The sequence below is a fragment of the Ranitomeya variabilis genome, chromosome 5 (genome assembly GCF_051348905.1).
Source record: "Ranitomeya variabilis isolate aRanVar5 chromosome 5, aRanVar5.hap1, whole genome shotgun sequence".
Taxonomy (NCBI): Eukaryota; Metazoa; Chordata; class Amphibia; order Anura; family Dendrobatidae; genus Ranitomeya; species Ranitomeya variabilis.
In genome coordinates, this window is record NC_135236.1 from 420,638,484 (window position 1) to 420,658,564 (window position 20,081).

Here is a 20,081-nt window from a genome sequence, read left to right on the forward strand (position 1 = left end):
GCACGAATGTCAGCTGATGCGAAAAGAAAAGTTGCATTACGGGCCAATGGTAAATGTGAAGACTCTTTCTAAAACCTGGAGCACCTATTCTGCTATTGAGAAATTTGGATCCATCAAAGCTGTGTAATGGAACAAGACTCTTGATTAAGAACCTGTTTCCACAAGTAATTGAGGCAACCATTTTGATAGGATGTGCCACAGGAGAAGATGTTTTCATTCCAACAATTCCTCTCATTCCATCTGTTTTGCCTTTTGATTTTAAACACCTCCAGTTTCCTGTTCGACTGGCATTTGCGATGTCCATCAACAAGGCTCAGAGACAGTCCTTGAAAGTAGTTGGAATCGATTTACAATCTCCATGCTTTTCTCATGGTCAACTTTATGTGGCCTTTTCAAGAGTTGGAACAGCAAAAAATCTGTTCGTCTTTGCACCTGAAGGAAAAACTAAGAATTTTGTTTATCAAAAGGCTCTCGAATAAGTAGTTGAAGATTACTTCACATTACTCGGCCAATTTAGTTAAATCTGTGTGGAATATCTCTGGTGTTGAAATATATGTTGTGAAATGCTTCTATTAGCTTAGTTTTTGCCTTTTAATAATTACATTTCTATCTATTTGTTTTGTGGTTTTTGTGTGCAGAATAAATTTTTGTTAACACATTCTATTTTGCTAACAGCAGTTATTAACCCAGGCAAAGCCGGGTAGTACAGCTACTATATATATATTTCTCTTTGGGGGAATGCAGCTTCCGCAGAGCAGTAAATATACAGCGCATGTCGGGAAGGGGTTAATACTAGAGGTGAGGACCGTTTTGAATGTGCATGGTTGGTGGCCCTGTCGGGGCATAAGTTCGAATCCACAACAAACCGGAATTAATGAGATTTGAATGTCAAAGCATACTTAGGCTTCATTTACACAGCCCAATAAAAGCCATTCAAAAATTTTAATTTGGCTACATTCAAGCCAATTGACAGTAATTTAATAGCCTGTTCAGACAGCCTGAACATACATTTATGCGCACAGAACGATTGTCAATCTGATTGTTCTGCGCATATAGTAAGTATATCATTGTTCTTGGCACAGGACGACTTAGTTCCGAAGACAGTGATTTTTAAACCAGCTTATTAAACCAAATTATTTTACCTGAAGAATGAACATTTTTGTCATTTGTAAAAAACTGGAAGGCTTTGTAGACAGGCCAATAATTGGTAAACAATAAACGATTTGTATAATCATTTATATCTGATTATGACGTACATTTTTTTGCTGAGCTAGTAATGCTTATCTTTTGTTTTTATGTGCTATTTTTGCAAAATCTGCAATAGGTCTCAATAAAATAACTCAATTTAAAAAAAGAATACTTTGTTACAATTGAATAAATGGAATAAATGGCGCTATAAAAAATGAATAATAATAATAACAATTCTGCAGCTTCTTTGTATCACAAAACAGAACCAGGTGGAGAAAGTTGTTCACAGTGAAATCCATGAGGGAGCTGTAGTCTAAAACATTTATACTCTTCTGAATATCTTAAAGGGAAGCTGACAGATGATACATGCTTTCCGATCCATGGTCAGCATGTGTCAGGCATTTGTTATATGATTTTAGCCATGTAAGTTGTACTCTGAAATGCTGCGGCATTTTAGAGAGAAACATACTTTAAAAGCCAACCAGGGACTGGTGTCTAGTCGAAAAGGCTGATCCCCTGCGGCTTCTCCTCTCCCGCTCCCAACATGCGTGTATAGGAAGAGACCAGTCAGTCATTAGCAATGGGCGTGGAGAAGCCGATGGGGACTGGTCTCTTGGACAGACACACATGGCTAAAATCATACAACCAGTACCTGATTCATATTGCACTTACTCAGGTTCCTCTTAAGCTAAATTATGACCAAATCCAAGTTAAAAGAAATTCCCCCCAAAGGTCTACAGCTTTGATGGTTCATGAAATATCATACAAGAATATTATGAACAGTTTCATTTTAATTAACACAAATATTTATGAACAATAAAACAATCAAGAATATTGAAACCCACACAAAAATACAAAAATCTCATTAGACTTTTCAAATAAATAAAAACCACAATAGAAAGCCACAATATGAAGAGCTTCTGTTCTTGTATTTATGAAAAATGTCTATTCAGCAGAAACAATCATTAGTTTGTTTTATTTATTTTTTTAACTATCACCACATTCATTTAAATAAGTTTTTTTATTGGTTTCATTAAGGTTTGTGGGCAGCTATGGTTTTCACAAGAAAATGAGCAGTCGTGTATTCTAGGTATGAGTGGATATTTACAGGTAATACATCCAGTAAATTGGTAGATCAATGTAACCGTCAAGTCTTAGGGGATGTTCTTTTCTCCCCACAATTAACATGTAAGGGCAAAACTCACTCCACAAAACGACAAACACCATGTAAAATTATATATTAGAAACATTATATAAAAAAATATGTAAAACATTTATCAGACATATAAAAAATAAGTTGTTCAACAATAAATTTATATCCCCTAAAAATGCTTTTTTATTAGCAATTCACACCCATATAGTACTTCCATTTTTAGTACTTAAATACATATCATTGTAATACATCCTCCCAGCATGAAAAAATGTTCAGGCGGAGTCCTCACAATGAGCTTTTGATGCTGTGTATTTTTGAAAGAATGCAAGTAACCCATCTTACTTAATGGGTAAAGAAATGATGCCGAAAATCGGCAAAATAAAAACCTCACCGAAAAGCTCATTGCCGGAAATTAGTCAAGGAACAGCATTTCAGGTGCACAGGTATACAGCAGAATCTAAAACAACCAGTAGTCTAGATTCAGTAAATGTTTTAAATGGCATCGCAAATCTCAATGCCGATAGAATATTTTGACCCCTGTAGTCAGCATTACCCAAGAGTACATGCACAGCCACACATGTAACAAAAAAAAAGTTCAACAGACTGCTCTGTACATATTTTTGTCAATTCAGTTTTGACATTTGTATCACAGGCTAATTTACAGAACTTTAATTTTTTTTTAAGTAATGCAATGTATGCATGTTTTAGCTTATTAAATCCTTTCAGCCTGAAAAATCCTGGAGATGGCTATGCTTTATACCTATCTTGACATAATGGTTATTTAAAATTTCATGTACAAAAAACTATAAAAACTTTTAATAACATTTAATACCAGGAGAATTGATGTATGTTTACAGATAGAAATGTAAAAATATCTATTGGAGTAAAAATTAGTGTTGATAGAATAGCTTCGGATAACTCCTTATTCGAATAGCTAAAGTGCTTCATGAATAGCTGCATCGGGAACCCGGATACCTGGAATGCTCCCAGCTGTTCGGTGCCGCAGCTGCATGTGTCGCGGCTGTGTGACAGCCACAACACATGCATGGAGAGCCCAGAAAAACAGGCTCTCATGTTCAGTATCATGATAAATATGACAGACTACATGAAGGAAGCAAACAGACAACTTATGGACACACGCTATTACAAAAAATTGACGTCGGATCCTACACAGGACTATTACAAGGAACTAAACAAGTTGGTATCTTGTCTGCCTGACAAATCCACAAGAGCCGATGACCTGATACCAGAAAGTCCAAGAATAGGGACATTCCACATGCTTCCCAAAATCCACAAATCAGGAAATCCAGAAAGACCAATTATTTCATGTGTGGGCACCCTTACTGAGCAGGTATCTGGATGGGTAGAGGGTATTCTTACACCCCTGCTAAAGGATACACCCAACTACATTCAGGACACAACTGACCCTATTGAATAAACTAGCAGCAATAGGTCCTCTACCAGAAGGAACCATCCTGGCCACCATGGATGTGGAGTCTTTGTACTCTAATATCCCACACCAGGATGGATTAAATGCCTGATGCTGATTCTGTGGTGACACTTACAAAATTCATCCTCACCCACAATTACTTTGAATTTGATGACAAGATATACAGAAGACTGGTACAGCAATGGGAAGTAAAATGGCCCCACAGTATGCAAATCTTTTCATGGCCAAGCGTGAAAGCGAATTTTTGTCCTCATGTTCCATCAGGCCTCTGGCCTACTACCGTTACATTGATGATATTTTAATCATCTGGACGGAGTCTGAGCAACAGCTAAATACGTTCCATGAACAGTTTAATCAATTTCATCCCACCATCAACTTAACACACAACTACTCCTGTACTGAAACAAACTTTTTGGACACCATCATTAAGCTACAGAACAATGAAATAGAGACATCCCTGTATCGGAAGCCAATCGACCGTCCATCATACCTTAAATAGGACAGTTTCCATCCAAAACACATAAAAAACTCTATTGTCTACAGCCAAGCCTTCAGATACAATCGTATATGTTCCAACCCCATAGATAGAGACAATCACCTTGGTCGCCTCAGAAAGACCTTTTTGAATCAGGGCTACCATACAAGAACAATTGTAAACCAGATCACAGGAGCCATCAGAATATCAAGGAATCACTTTATACATTACGACACTAAAGAAGAAAATAACTGGGTGCCTCTGGTAGTCACCTACAATCCAAATCTGGAAGTGCTAAGGGGAGCTGCACGGAAATTACAACCTTTACTACAAAAAGATGCCCAATTACAATCCATATTTCCAGACCCCCCACTACTGTGTTTTAGGCAGCCTCCAAATCTAAGAAGCATCATTGTCCGAAGCTCCCAGTCCTCTCCAACAGCTACAGGAACCTTTCATTGCAACCAGAAAAAATGTAAAACCTGTCCATTTATAATGACCACCGTGAAGATAAAGATCCCCAACTCACATTAGGACTACAAGATCCCAGGTGCTTTCAGCTGCATCACATGTAATGTGGTGTACTTCATTATTTGCAGTAAATGTCCAACTGAGGGTCTGTATGTAGGGGAGACAGGGCAAAAGCTTAGAACAAGGATGAATTCTCATCACCATACAATAAGAGAAAAAAGAATAGATCTACCTGTGGCCAAACATTTTTGTATCCCTGATCACAGCACCATGGACAAGAAATTACTTGTATTAAAAGGTAACTTCAAATCTCAGAGAGACAGAAGGGTCTGGGAGTATAAACTCATGACAACCTTTGACACACTCAGGGCAGGAGTGAATGTGTCACATGGATTTATGTATTTTCACATCAATTAAAGAATTTGCTCCTCAGACCTTGTGGGGGCATCACACCACAGAACCAGACCCCAATCAGAGGACAATAAAACTTTCACACTCCTCATCTATAAACTGTTCCAATATTTATGGCCACAACTGTTTATCCCTCTCCCATAATGGTAGTTCTGCTTCACGTCACTTGTTTTATCTATTGCATTATTTATGTACCCTGTTCTGTGTAAATACGTGATTCTTCAGATTTTACATGAGTCTATGCCTGATGAAGAGACCTGAATAGTGTTGAAAGCTTGCAATTTGTTGCCATCTTTTCAGTTAGCCATTATCAACCACTGAGGACTCTCAATTCTAAATATTTTCTGAAGCTATTCGATCAACACTAGTAAAAATCAATATTTAAATATAAAAATACAGACATTAGCACACTTCTTTCACATCTGTCACGACTGCTGTTCAAAAAAATGTATACAACATTCAGCGGCCGACTTGCTCTGTCACTTCTTTCCCCAGAAGTCCTCCTTTCTTTTCTGTGCACGCTCTAAGACTTCAGATGCCAGAGAACTTGAGGCAGCTGACCTCGCAGAGATTTGTGAAAGTCGGTCATCTGTGAAACAAAAAATTTGCTGTCAGAGCCTAGTAAAAGAAATGTTGTGCTATGAGATCGTGAGTGTTGGATGGAACATGAAATGCACATAAGGATAATAAAGAGCTAATACAAACATACAGTCATGGCCAATTGATCCAGAAAGTTATTGCAATTACACAGGTTTATTTCTTTTGTGTGTATTGGAACAACACAAAAAAAAAAACAAGAAAAAAGGGCAATTTGAAAATAATTTCACACAAAACCCCCAAAATGACCAAGACAAAATCGTTGGCACCTTTCCAAAATTGTAAGTAAACAACTTTCTTTCAAGCATGCTCCAATCAAGTTCCAAAGAAATTCAAGCTGTTTTGCCAGCTGAGGGTGCATCAGGGTTGGCGTGAACTATCCGTCGACATTTGAATTAAATTAAACGCTATGACAGGACACCCAGGAGGACCCCACTGCTGAAACAGAGACATAAAAAAAGCTAGACTGCAGTTTGCCAAAATGGACGTGAATAAATCATTCTGGGAAAGCGGCTTGTAGATAGATGAGACCAAGATAGAGCTGTTTGGTGAAGCATATCATTCTGTTTACCGAAAACTGAATGTGCCCTACAAAGAAAATAACACAGCACCTACAGTCAAATATGGTGGAGGTTCAAAGATGTTTTCGGGTTATTCTGCAGCCTCTGGCACTGGGTGCCTTGACTGTGTGCAAGGCATCATGAAATCTGAAGACTACCAAAGGATTTTGGGTAGCAATGCAGTGCCCAGTGTCAGAAAGCTGGGTTTGCAACTAGCGGCGGATACCGCGTCGAGGCATACCAGCGCTACACTGCATACGGGCAGCAATTTATTCCAAGTGCGCCCATTGCACCAGACTACTCTATACCGCAAGTGATACCATTTTACTCAATTACCTGGCACCTGAGGCCATAATACATGGTACACAGTCCTCTTTTATGCTTTTTTCAGCTTACTATCAAAGTGGATACAAAACCACATACCTAATTACCATCAAGCTACCTACACTTGGGCTATTACCATACCCAGACAGGTCCATTCAAAACCACAATCTAGGACCTACTCCATTATCAGAGACATTCTCCATCCCTGTTACATAAGCAGTCGGTTTACTGAAGAAGGTCTAATGCTTGACCGAAACGTTTAATTTGGACTGCCATCTGAATAAAAATCATCACCGTTTACTCAGTTGAGTGCCAAGTTACTTATCTATTGATTATCTACTGGTGTGGGAAACCTATCTTGTGCACCAACACAGCTGTTCCACGATATATTTCACTAAAGCTGGGTTTGCGGCCTAGGTCATGGGTCTTCCAGCAGGACAATGACCCCAAACATACTTCCAAGAAGCACCTAGAAATGGATGGAAACAAAGTGACGGAGAGTTCTAAGGTGGCCAGCAATGAATTTGGATCTAAATCCCATTGAACACCTTCCCGACCTCCGCCGTACTATTACTGCGGAGGTCGGGTCCCCTGCTTTGATGTGGGCTCCGGCGCTGAGCCCACCTCAAAGCCAGGACATGTCAGCTGTTTTAAACAGCTGACATGTGCCCGCAATAGTGGCGGGTGAAATCACGATTCACCCGCCGCTACTAACCAGTTAAATGCCGCTGTCAAACGCTGAAAGCGGCATTTAACCGTCACTTTCATCTTCCGTCACATGATCCGGCTTCCGTCACATGATCGGGTGTCGGCGATGCATCAGGATGGTAACCATAGAGGTCCTTGAGACCTCTATGGTTACTGATGCCGGCCTGCTGTGAGCGCCCCCCCTGTGGTCGGCGCTCATAGCAAGCCTGCATTTCAGCTACATAGCAGCGATCTGATGATCGCTGCTATGTAGCAGAGCCGTTCGAGTGGTGCCAGCCTCTAGCCTCCCATGGAGGCTATTGAAGCATGGCAAAATGGCAAAAGTAAAAAAAAAAATGTTTAAAAAAATATGAAAAAAATAAAAAATATATAAAAGTTTAAATCACCCTCCTTTCGCCCCATTCAAAAGAAAAAATTCGAAACGCCAGAATTATGTTTTTTTGGTCGCCGCGACACTGCATTAAAATGTCATAACGGGCGATCAAAAGAACGTATCTGCACCAAAATGGTATAAATAAAAACGTCAGCTCGGCACCCAAAAAATAAGCCATCACCTGACCCCAGATCACGAAAAATGGAGACGCTACGGGTAACGGAAAATTGCGCAATTTTTTTTTTTTTTTTTTTTTTTAGCAAAGTTTGGAATTTTTTTTATTACTTACCGTATATACTCGAGTATAAGCCGAGATTTTCAGCCCAATTTTTTGGGCTGAAAGTGCCCCTCTCGGCTTATACTCGAGTCACGGTGGAGGCAGGGTCGGCGGGTGAGGGGGAGAGGGCGCTGAGGCATACTTACCTGCTTCCAGCGCTCCTGGCGCTCCCCCTGCCCGTCCCACGGTCTCCGGGTGCCGCAGCTCTTCCCCTGTTCAGCGGTCACGTGGGACCGCTCATTAGAGAAATGAATATGGACTCCACTCCCATAGGGGCGGAGCCGCCTATTCATTTCTCTAATCAGCGGTAACGGTGACCGCTGACAGAGGAAGAGGCTGCGGCACCGAAGACCAGCTGTCCGGGGGAAGGAGCGGGACGCCGGGAGCAGGTAAGTATGTCATATTCACCTGTCCGCGTTCCACACGCCGGGCGCCGCTCCATCTTCTCGGCGTCTCTCCGCTCTGACTGTGCAGGTCAGAGGGCGCGATGACGCATATAGTGTGCGCGCCGCCCTCTGCCTGATCAGTCAGTGCAGAGAGACGCCGGGACGGGACGCTGAGGAGCTGCAAGCAAGAGAGGTGAGTATGTCTTTTATTATTTTTATTGCAGCAGCAGCAGCACAGCTTTCTATGGCACATCTATGGGGCAATAATGAACGGTGCAGAGCACTATATGGCACAGCTATGGGGCAATTATGAACGGTGCAGAGCACTATATGGCACAGCTATGGGGCAATTATGAACGGTGCAGAGCACTATATGGCGCAGCTGTGGGGCAATAATGAATGGTGCAGAGCACTATACGGCACAGCTATGGGGCAATAATGAACGGTGCAGAGCACTATATGGCACAGCTATGGGGCAATAATGAACGGTGCAGAGCACTATATGGCACAGCTATGGGGCAATAATGAACGGTGAAGAGCACTATATGGCACAGCTATGGGGCAATAATGAACAATGCAGAGCACTATATGGCACAGCTATGGGGCAATAATGAACGGTGCAGACCACTATATGGCACAGCTTTCTATGGTACAGCTATGGGGCAATAATGAACGGTGCAGAGCACTATATGGCACAGCTATGGGGCCATAATGAACAGTATGGAGCATCTATTTTTATTTTTGAAATTCACCGGTAGCTGCTGCATTTTCCACCCTAGGCTTATACTCGAGTCAATAAGTTTTCCCAGTTTTTTGTGGCAAAATTAGGGGGGTCGGCTTATACTCGGGTCGGCTTCTACTCGAGTATATACGGTAGATAACCTAGACATGTTTGGTGTCTATGAACTCGTAATGACCTGGAAAAAAAAAATCGCAGGTCAGTTTTAGCACTTAGTGAACCTAGGAAAAAAGCCAAACAAAAAACAAGTGTGGGATTGCACTTCTTTTGCAATTTCACCACACTTGGAATTTTTTTCCCGTTTTCTAGTACACAACATGCGTTGATGTTGTTGAAAATTGCAACTTGTCCCGCAAAAAACATGCCCTCAAATGGCCATATTGATGGAAAAATAAAAAAGTTATGGCTCTGGGAATGAGGGGAGCGAAAAACGGAAAAGGGCAAGGTCGTGAAGGGGTTAAAATTGGTGCTGGGAGAGGGTACCCTTCAAATATGAGAGACCTGGAGCAGTTTGCAAATGAAGAGTGGTCCAAAATTCCAGTTGAAAGGTGTAAGAAGATTGTTGATGTTATAGGAAGTGATTCATTGCAGTTATTTATTCCAAGTTATTTATGTGCAACCAAATATTAAGTTGAAGGTGCCGAAAGTTATGTATTTCCATTTTGGGGACTTTGTGTGAAATTCTGTCCAATGTACCTTTTTTCTCAGTTTTTTGTGCTGATCCAATACACACAAAGGAAATAAATATGTATATAACAAAAAGTGTAATTGTAATAATTTTGTGGGAGAAATATTTCATTTTGAAACAATTTCAAGGGTGCAAACACTTTCGGTCATGACTGTAAGTAGAGTTGACTATCACATTGTGAATAAGACAGAAAAATCCATTCTGCAAACTGCAATACTCAACATGTATACAAAGAGAAAGAGTTTAACCCCTAAAGGAGACAGCAAATTTAAATTTTTAAAAGTTAATTTTTTCTTCCCCTTATGCATAACTTATTTCTTTTTCAGTCAACATTGCTGTGTGTTTGTTAATTTGCTTAAAGAGTTGTAGTTCTGAATCATATAATTCATTTTGCCATATGATGTACTGAAAAATGGGAGAAGATTACCGTATATACTCGAGTATAAGCCGAGATTTTCAGCCCATTTTTTTTTTTAGGTAAATTGAGGTGAAATGTTTAAAAAAAATATTTTGGGGTTTCTAGTTTATGGTGTTAATTATAAAATAAAAAGAAGATTGAGGCATACTTCTACAGTTTAATATGATCACGGAAATATCAAACCTCTACATACTATATTTGTTTTATTAGTGGTTTATGTTACCTTTTTCAAAGCCCATAAATTCTTTTTTTCTTTCTTTCTTTTTTTAATTGATTGAACTGCATTTTTGTTTTTTTTGCATGCTAAGCTGTAGCTTTTAATGGTAACATTTACTTACAATTTCTGGATTGCTTTTTATAGCATTTTTATCCTAAGTTTATAAAATTATATTGATTTGTTTGTAAATCTTCAATGTTGACAGACCGTTTCAGAACCAGAATTTTCCACATACTTAGGCTAGGTGCAGATGAGAGTATTTTTGAAAAATCGTATCAATCATGCTAATCACACTCTGATATCAGAGTTCGATGAGAGTGTGATCATAGCGTGCTTCGATTCTCTCGGATAAGGAGAAAATCGACAACATTTCTCCATCTTGTCCATTCTGTCAGTGAACATCGTACTGCACTCATATGTTCTCCGAGTGCTGTCCGGTGGTTTCCATGGACTCATTGACTTGCATAGCCGAGTGCAATCCAAATGTTGGATCAAATTTGGGCATGCAGCGATTCAGAGTCCGTCTGAATACAAAATCTGACATGCGTACAGGCCCATAGACTAACATTGATCCAATGTTTTGTCGGATCGCACTTGAATGGTTAATATGGGCATCTAAACTATCCCTAACCATAATACGCTTTTTATCATTTTGATGGCATTGTAGCCACATCTGTATTTGTTTTGTTTTTAAAATGAGTTGTTTTTTTCTGGCAGAATTTGGGTTACATAAAGATTAAGCTTTAGTTTAAATAGATTTATATTCTGCAGTTAATTCCATACTATTCAGTAAGAGCAAAGGGATAGTAAACGACGTGTTAAATGTAGTGTATATGATATTACTATGGCTAGGAGCACAACGAGTATTGCCATACTTGATAAACTTTTTTATTTATTTTTTTCATAGGGTACCTCCAGTGATGCTGCCAGCCATGTCGCAGCACAGAATTTGGACCGTCTCAGCATTAGATGACAGAGACTGATGTTCGGTTGCATCCGACTATGAGGACTCTGATAAAACAACCATGACCATCAGGCCAAGTCTCTCGCCAACACCTGAAAGCTTGGATCTGGACACAGGGCAGGGAGCATCACCAAATGTACTCTTCAACATCTTACAATTTATTTTTACTGTTAATCTAAAAGAAAACATAGGCTACATTCACATTTATATGTGAAGAGACAGGGTGCTGCCTGAGTTTTTATCGGACAGCATAATGACCCATTGACTATGTCCTGTTCAGATCCTCAAAATTGAACCACAACAAAACCTGCTCCGAGCTTCACGAATCTCATTCTCAGATTTGTTATTTTGATGCATGTCTGAATAAATCCATTTAACTCAATGGGTCTGATAAAAAAAAAATTACAGCAATTGGACATTTCACAAAGATGTGTGAATGCAGCCTAAGTACATGTTTTATCACACACCATACCTTCAATGCTAGTATTCTCATTAAATGCTGGATTGTAATAGCCGGAAGTGTTAAAGTTTCCTGAAAAGAAAAAAGAAGTAAAACTTTACTTTAAAAACAACGCTATGTGAGACAGTGACCGGCGTTATTGTGAATGGCCGGTATGTGTCGCAGAGGTGGAGGTCCTCTCCGCTGTAAGCCTGGAATGTTTCTCTGGGACCTGTAGCTCCACAAGCCTTGTTTAGTCTAAAGGGGCTGGGCTTGCAGGTTAGACGGAGAGTTGGGCGGGTCTGGCTAACCACCTACCTCACATCAATGAGTGTGCCTCATGGGATATAATGAGACTGTTGTTTGGTCACATGGTCTCTGTGTTGGAAGATCCTTGAAGAGGACAGGTTTTCATGGAAAGCACATGGAGGAGGTCATGTGCATGGAGTCCGGAATGGCTACCTGAATTGGGGAAAGCTACTATCCTTCTGAGGGTCTGGAACTGACAGATTGGAGCTTGTCGAGCAAGTCACAGTACGGGTCAGTGATCCCAGTAAGGCAGCTTCCTTGGAAGTCAAGACTGACAAGAAGTCAGCACGTGAAGCAGAGCTCCTGGAAGGTAACCTCGGACAAGGGGGTTGCAAGAAAGGCAGACAGGTGTGGCTGCTTTTGGAACAGACAGGTGGTCATAACATGTTTCATTGGTGTAATGAAATGGACTGTACTTTATGCGGTTTATGCTGTGTCTAAATAAACTGCATGGACTGTTTAAGTGGAAAATCGTTCCTGTGTGCCTTAATCCCGCTGCCATTTGACTGTTTCCCAACACATTCAGTGAGCGCTATCTCACAGCTAACATTAAATAAAACTTTAATTTCAATTTACAGGGGTTGTCCCCTTTTATCTTTATGTTACATGATTTTGTGGCACTTACTAATATATAATTCTTACGGTTTCTCCTCCTGTAATTACTATCTTCCTCACAGACTCCATAGCTGACAATAATGGAGTTCATGTTTTCATTTATCGTATCCGATTTATCATGTGATATATGGAAAAGGGGACAACAAATTTTTCAAGTGTGGAGAAATTGTGAAAAAAGTGCAATTCTGAAATGGTATTTCTTGGGTTTTGTTTTTACATCATTCATTATATGGTAAAAAAGATGATAAAATAATTCTCCAGGTCAGTACAATTACAGTGATAGCAGAGATGCAGAATTTTTTTTCATTTAAGTGGTGAAAAAAAAGTGCAAAATTCATTAAAAAAAAATATATTTGCTTGCGTCACCATTTTCCGAGACGCGCAACGTTTTTAATTTTTGATTCATGGAGCTATGTGATAGGATGTTTTTTTTGGAGTCTGAGCCATCATATTTATTGACACCATTTATCTGGCACATTTACTTTACATATTCATGTCACAATGGCTGTATAATCAGAGTTTAGCTATACAATGAAAATAGATCATGAGAGCAAGTGCACTTGGTCTCTGCCATCCAGCCGGACTGACAGCTTGTGCGGAGCAGTGTGAGATCTCAGCAGCATGAGGAATTCTGAGGAGCTGTCATCCGGCAAGGTACGTGGAGAATGAATTTCCTTTCCTAAAGGATTATTCAGCCATTCAAAAACATGGACACCAGCCTTATCAGATGTAAGAGGTCTACTTATTAACTATGCAGTTAGCACTCTAAAATCTTGTGACAGATCAAGCTTGAAAGGATGAAAATATGTTAGCATTGGAATTTAGTTAAATTGGAATCAAATACAAAGAGTAATTAGTGAGAGAAAGCTTGCTGGCTTTCTAAGCGGCTTTAGGAAAAATTGTGAAAAGCTTTGTGATGGATGATCCTACCATTATGCTGAAACTCAGGATCTCGCAATGTTCCATGTATTCGACATGATGGACTCCATTGCCAAGATGATGGCACAAAAGGTTTCTCTACTGGCTTGCTGGATGGATATGATATAGCTGCTGGAGAAGTTTTATTACAAATCTGTGGAGCTGGCCATGGATCCTCTCTTAATGGCAATGGATCAACAGTCATCAGACCAGCAACAGGGGGAGATTTTACAGGCTGGTCTTCCTCATTCTGAAACATAGATAAATAATGAAGTTAGTAATTAATAACACATATTCCTACACATTTTAAAGTGTATTTTCATATCTAAGTAAGTATATACGGTGCATGATTTAGTGCGGTCACAAATAGCTAAGCCTGATAAGATGCAGTCAGCTGTACACAGATCCGATATTGATGACCTATTTTTAAGGTGCATCTATAGAGCACAATTATGGTTCCCGATTATGGTGCAGTGTAAACAGGCGGCCCATCACCAGACAAATGAGCAAATCTCTCATTGCTGCAAAGACCAATGGCAGCCTATGCTCACGGAACAATCTATCTGATCATACTGTGAGCACATGAAGTGTCCTCTGCCTGTCTAAGTGGGCAACTAAATGACCATGGACAAGCAAACATGGTTTAAGCCCAGCTTACGAAAGGGTTATCAAAATAGAAGACGTTGAATACCCATTTTATTTTAAAGGATTTAAAGGGGTTGTTAACAACTCGGACAACCCCTTCTCAATTACTATATTCTCCCATGTAAAATAAAAAAACAGCCTGTGGTGTCAATGCTGGTCCAGTGACGTCAGCGATGAAGCTCTGGAGCTTGTTTGAGTACTTTGATATTCATGACCCATTGGGAGATTAGGTCATCATTATCTGATTGTCGGTGATCCAGAATCAGCTGTTTGCAGGTCCTGCTGCAGCCAGAGGCAGACAGTAACATGAATGTGAGCTGCTCTGAGAACAGAGTTGCAATATCCGGCCATTGCAGCAGAGCATTTTATGCATTTGTACATACAGTGGCTTGCAAAAGTATTCAACCTTCCTTGGCATTTTTCATGTTTTGCTACTTCACAACCTGGAATTTCATTGTTTTTTCAGAGTTTGCATCAGTTCATATAAAGAACATGCCTACAACTGTGAACTTTTGGTTTTGTTTTTTAGCATGGGCGGCACGGTGGTGCAGTGGATAGCATAGCAGCCTTGCAGCGCTGGAGTCCTGGGTTCAAACCCCACCAAGGACAACATCTGCAAAGAGTTTGTATGTTCTCTCTGTGTTTGCGTGGGTTTCCCCCGGGCACTCCGGTTTCCTCCCACATTCCAAAGACATACTGATAGGAAATTTAGATTGTGAGCCCCATCGGGGACAGTGATGATAATGTGTGCATAATGTAAAGCGCTGCGGAATATGTTAGCGCTATATAAAAATAAAGATTATTATTAGCAAGAATCAAATAACACATAGGACAAAATAACTGAAAACGTCAGGGTACATAACTATTCAAACCCCTAAAGTCAGTACTTTGTAGAGCCTCCTTTTGTGGCAATTATAGCTGCAAGTCGCTCTGGATAAGTTTCTATGAGCTTTACACATCTGGCTACTGGGATTTTTGCCCATTCAGCAAGGCAAAACTGCTCCAGCTCCTGCAAGTTAGATGGTTTCCTTTGGTGAACAGGCAATCTTCAAGTCTTACCACAGATTCTCAATTGGATTAAAATCTGGGCTTTGCCTAGGCCACTCCAAAACGTTTACACGTTTTCCCTTAAATCACTCGAGTGTTTCTTTAGCAGTAAGCTTTGGGTTATTGTCTTGTTGGAAGGTTATTAGAGGACTGGGGGGTCTGCAATACCAAGATAGGTTATTACACTTGGGGCTATTTAGTTTGGAAAAACGAAGGCTAAGGGGTGATCTTATGTTAATGTATAAATATATGAGGGGACAGTACAAAGACCTTTCTGATGATCTTTTTAATCATAGACCTGAGACAGGGACAAGGGGGCATCCTCTACATCTGGAGGAAAGAAGGTTTAAGCATAATAACAGACGCGGATTCTTTACTGTAAGAGCAGTGAGACTATGGAACTCTCTGCCGTATGATGTTGTAATGAGTGATTCATTAATTAAATTTAAGAGGGGACTGGATACCTTTCTGGAAAAGTATAATGTTACAGGGTATATACACTAGATTCCTTGATAAGGCGTTGATCCAGGGAACTAGTCTGATTGCCGTATGTGGAGTCGGGAAGGAATTTTTTTCCCCATGGTGGAGTTACTCTTTGCCACATGGGTTTTTTTTGCCTTCCCCTGGATCAACATGTTAGGGCATGTTAGGTTAGGCTATGGGTTGAACTAGATGGACTTACAGTCTTCCTTCAACCTTAATAACTATGTAACTATGAAGGTGACCCTCCATCCCCGTCTCAAATCACTGACAGACTGAAACAGGTTTTGCTCATGAATATCCCAATATTTCGCAACACCCAAATTCACCTCGACTAGGATTATTTTCTCTGTCCCTGTTGCCGAAAGACATCCCCACAAGATGATGTTGCTTCCACGTTTCACTGTGGGGATGGTGTTCTTGGGATGATGAGCTGTGTTGGTTTGGTGCCAGACATAGAGTTTACCTTGGTGGCAAAAAAAAAAAATCGATTTTGGTCTCATCTGACCACCGCACCTTCCTTACTACATTTTGGGAGTCTCTCACATGTCTTTTGGCAAACTCAAAATGAGCCTTACAATTTTTGTGTGCAAGTAAAAGCTTTTTCTGCCCACTCTTCCATAAAAGCCACTTCTATGGAGTGTACGACTTATTGTGGTTGTATGCACAGATACTCCAGTCTCTGCTTGGGAACTCTGCAGCGCCTTCATGGTTACCTTTGGTCTCTGTACTGCCTCTCTGATTAATGTCCTCCTTGCCCGAGCTCAGAGATTTGGTGGGCAGCCGGCCCTCTCTTGGCAGATTTGATGTGGTAACCATGTTCTTTCCATCTAATGATAATGGATTTGATGGTGCTCTGCTAACCCAACCCTGACCTGTTTGGAGATCTGCTTGGTCTTCATGGTGTTGTTTGGCTAGTAGTGTATCTTTCTTAGTGGTAGCCTCTGTGGCCTTTCAGAAAAGGTGTGTATATACTGACACACCGTGGACACTTAGACTGCACACAGGTGGACTTCGTTTCACTAAGTATGTGACTTATCAAGGTAATTGCTTGTGCCAGAATTTTTTGGGGGCTTCATAGCAAAAGGTGTGAATACATATGCACATGCCAATTTTTATTTATTTTATCCCATATATTTTTCTCACTTCACCAACTTAAGACTATTTAGTGCTGATGCATCACACACAAATCAGATTAAAAAATATTTTAAAACACCTCCCTATAGGGGAGAGTGCCTTAAATACCTGATGTCACCCAGCCATTGGCTGGGGATATTTTCAGAAGTATGCGCATTGCCCCTTCAACAAACAGGGAGAGAGTGCCCTAAGCACACTTCCAGGAGACCTGTGAGCCGTTTGCAGGTCCGGGAAAGAAGCATTTGCTGCGGGGACTGGAGCAGAACGAGAAGGTAAGTGAACACGCCGGCGTCCCTGCCGAGAGGAGGAAGGGGGCTCGTGCAGGAGTGCCGACACTGTCCTCATACCCTTTATAATTTTATAACCAATCTAGGTAAAGCATACAGCTGAGGGCTTATATTATCAGGCTGGGAAGGTCCCTCGTCATTGTGCCCTTCCCAGCCTAAAAATACAAGCCCACGTCATTTTTGAAATGTATTTATTATGTTAATACACGTACAGCAAATTGCACACACATAATACTAATTATAAATCTACATCTTTGCACATCTAATCTAACACACTGAAGAGAGACAAAAACGCATGTGTGAAAAATGCATCAAAAACATATGCGGCAAAAACGCATACAAAACCGCAATGAAAAACGCAAGTGAGTTGAGGTGCGGGATTCATGCTGAAATTCAACTTTGCGAAAGCTTTAATAAACAATGATCATGGGAATTCTGGATGAGAGAACAGGAGCACATTGTAAGAAGATGGAGAACAAAATTTGAGTGCAGTCTGTTTTCCATGCACCTATAGACTTTAATTGGTGAGCGTTTCCGTGCGGGCGCCGCACACCTCAAATCGCCGCATGGGGACACATACAACACATGTCCCTGTGTACCCAATGTTAAAGATAGGTACGCAGGGAAACGCTGGACGCAGCTGGCAGTGGGCGTAGCTTCACGGAGGAAGTACGCTGCCATCCGCAGCGCACAGGAACGCAAGTCTGAAACCAGCCTAACAAAGTCAAAAGAATGTTATACTCTTTTAGGTTAAAGGGGTTGTCTCAAGTTCTGAAATGGTTAAAACTGCAAAGTGCTTGTAAAAACAAGCAACCTTGCAATTTGCCAAATCTTTGTTTCATAGATTTTATATAAAGGGTATTAAATTGCTTACATAAAGTAATATGATACCATATATAGAGCGCTGCGGAATATGTTGGCGCTATATAAATAAAAATTATTATTATTATATATTAGATAATACATTTTTTTTACAGATATTTTTCTCAACTTAATTAGGTGCCTAACAATTGCTGTAGATCACAATAATAAGCACAAATAATAAAGCCTTTAATTCTGTTTTTTTCTGTTCATTTTTGGTCTTTCATACACCTCAAGTTGCAAGAAACAATTGGAATATATCAGGATAATATTAAATATATAAGCGAGAGACTACTCTGCAATACCAGGAAAAATGACTCATAAACTCCAAGTCACTCTTTGTGCGCATTAAAGTTATTCAATGCGTGATACATATTTAATATATTTCCATCACCACCAAACTACGGGGCCTCTCAGTGTGTGACAACATGTTTCCTTTCTGCAAAGTTGACCATTTTTAGCTATATTAGTCTGAAAGCTACAAACTGACTTAATTACAAATTAGGGGTCAAATTAATAATGTAAATTTACATGAGCATTACAAATGTTCTACTTTATCATCAAATGTTATATTTAAAAAAAAATGTTGCTTACCTTATTGACTTTTCTTTCATTTAAACCATTGGATATATATTTCTTGGGAGAATAATCCTTTTTTGGGGACTTTTTATGCTTAAGTTCTGAATTGTCATGATTTTTACTTGGAGATACCAAAAGAGCACCACCTAAAAAGAATGATATTTTATAAAAAATAAGTTAATAAATGAAGCATGGGTAATACAGTAACAAAGTATTCAAAACGGGAAACCATTCAGTCACTCTGAAAAAACTGATGAATTCATCTTGCTCAAGAGAAGACAGGTTGCCAGCTCACTGAGAGATCAGATTACAGCTGCTTACTGAAGTCTATGGAGAAAGGGTGGAAAAGCAGATGGAAAGCGAGGGCAGAGAGACAGGGCTGCAGCTTTCTAGTAGGTGTAGCTCAGAGACAACTAAAAAAATAGGAATACGGCGTTGCTCATTTTGCTTAAAAGCGCCATTAACCACAGTTCATGTGCCATATAAAATTGGTGCTGAAAAGATAGCGGGGCACTATATAAAATCAATGAGTGGTCCTCAAGTGGTTAACATACAGAAAGCGAATTAATTCAACTAATAATACAGTTTATTAGAAAACTAGATGGTGGCCCGATTCTAACCCATCGGGTATTCTAGAATATGCATGTCCACGTAGTATATTGCCCAGCCACGTAGTATATTGCCCAGCCACGTAGTATATTGCCCAGCCACATAGTATATTGCCCAGCCACGTAGTATATTGCCCAGTCACGTAGTATATTGCCCAGTCACGTAAAATATATAGTAGATATGCTTGTTTTTTTTTTGTTTTTTTTTAATATTTGGGAATGCCCTGTATTATTCTGGCCTTATATGAAAATTCAAAGAATATGAATTTTTGGGGATCACCAGGCGTTTTATTAAGTCTTGAAAAACAGCAGTGTATGACTACAGCTGTTTAGGTTCAATATCTACAATTCTCCATAATAAAAAGAAAACCTATAAGGTGTAGTAGCAATGAATGCTGTAGCAATCTTGGGTAACATGTTACCTGTCGCTGGAGTAGTTAGGTCATGATGAGTCCTCTGTACTTGTCCGTATGTTTTTAGTTTTGGGGTAGGAAGCCTTCCCTCAACCACTGACGCTGAAGAGATGTCAGATTGCTCCCCCGAAGGTCTAGATTTAGCATCAAAAGTTCTTTAAAAAAAAATGGAGTAAATTGTAAAAGCAACATGACCCAAAATATGTAAATTCTATGTTGATATTTACATTGCAAATCATGAATTCTACACAATAAACAGAATTCCAATTTACAATGGGTATAATGTTTACTTTTTCTGGAAAACAAAAATAGCTGTTGATGGTCTGTACTAGTAAATGAACTTA

The 20,081-nt window shown here is 39.9% G+C and overlaps 1 protein-coding gene across 4 annotated transcripts in view; it reads right to left on the reverse strand.

The window, feature by feature from the left end:
• Positions 1-343: 343 nt before the first annotated feature.
• MDM1 (Mdm1 nuclear protein) overlaps positions 344-20,081 on the reverse strand; it is a 56,945-nt gene continuing 37,207 nt past the window's right edge. For all 4 annotated transcript variants that reach the window (XM_077265238.1, XM_077265237.1, XM_077265236.1 and 1 more), the window contains 5 exons: positions 19,747-19,892; positions 18,732-18,862; positions 13,693-13,930; positions 11,872-11,931; positions 344-5,737 (listed from right to left, as the gene is read on the reverse strand). In XM_077265238.1, the coding sequence (XP_077121353.1) occupies positions 5,628-5,737; positions 11,872-11,931; positions 13,693-13,930; positions 18,732-18,862; positions 19,747-19,892 (685 nt within the window). In that variant the 3' untranslated portion in view covers positions 344-5,627. The remainder of the gene's footprint in view (positions 5,738-11,871; positions 11,932-13,692; positions 13,931-18,731; positions 18,863-19,746; positions 19,893-20,081) is intronic.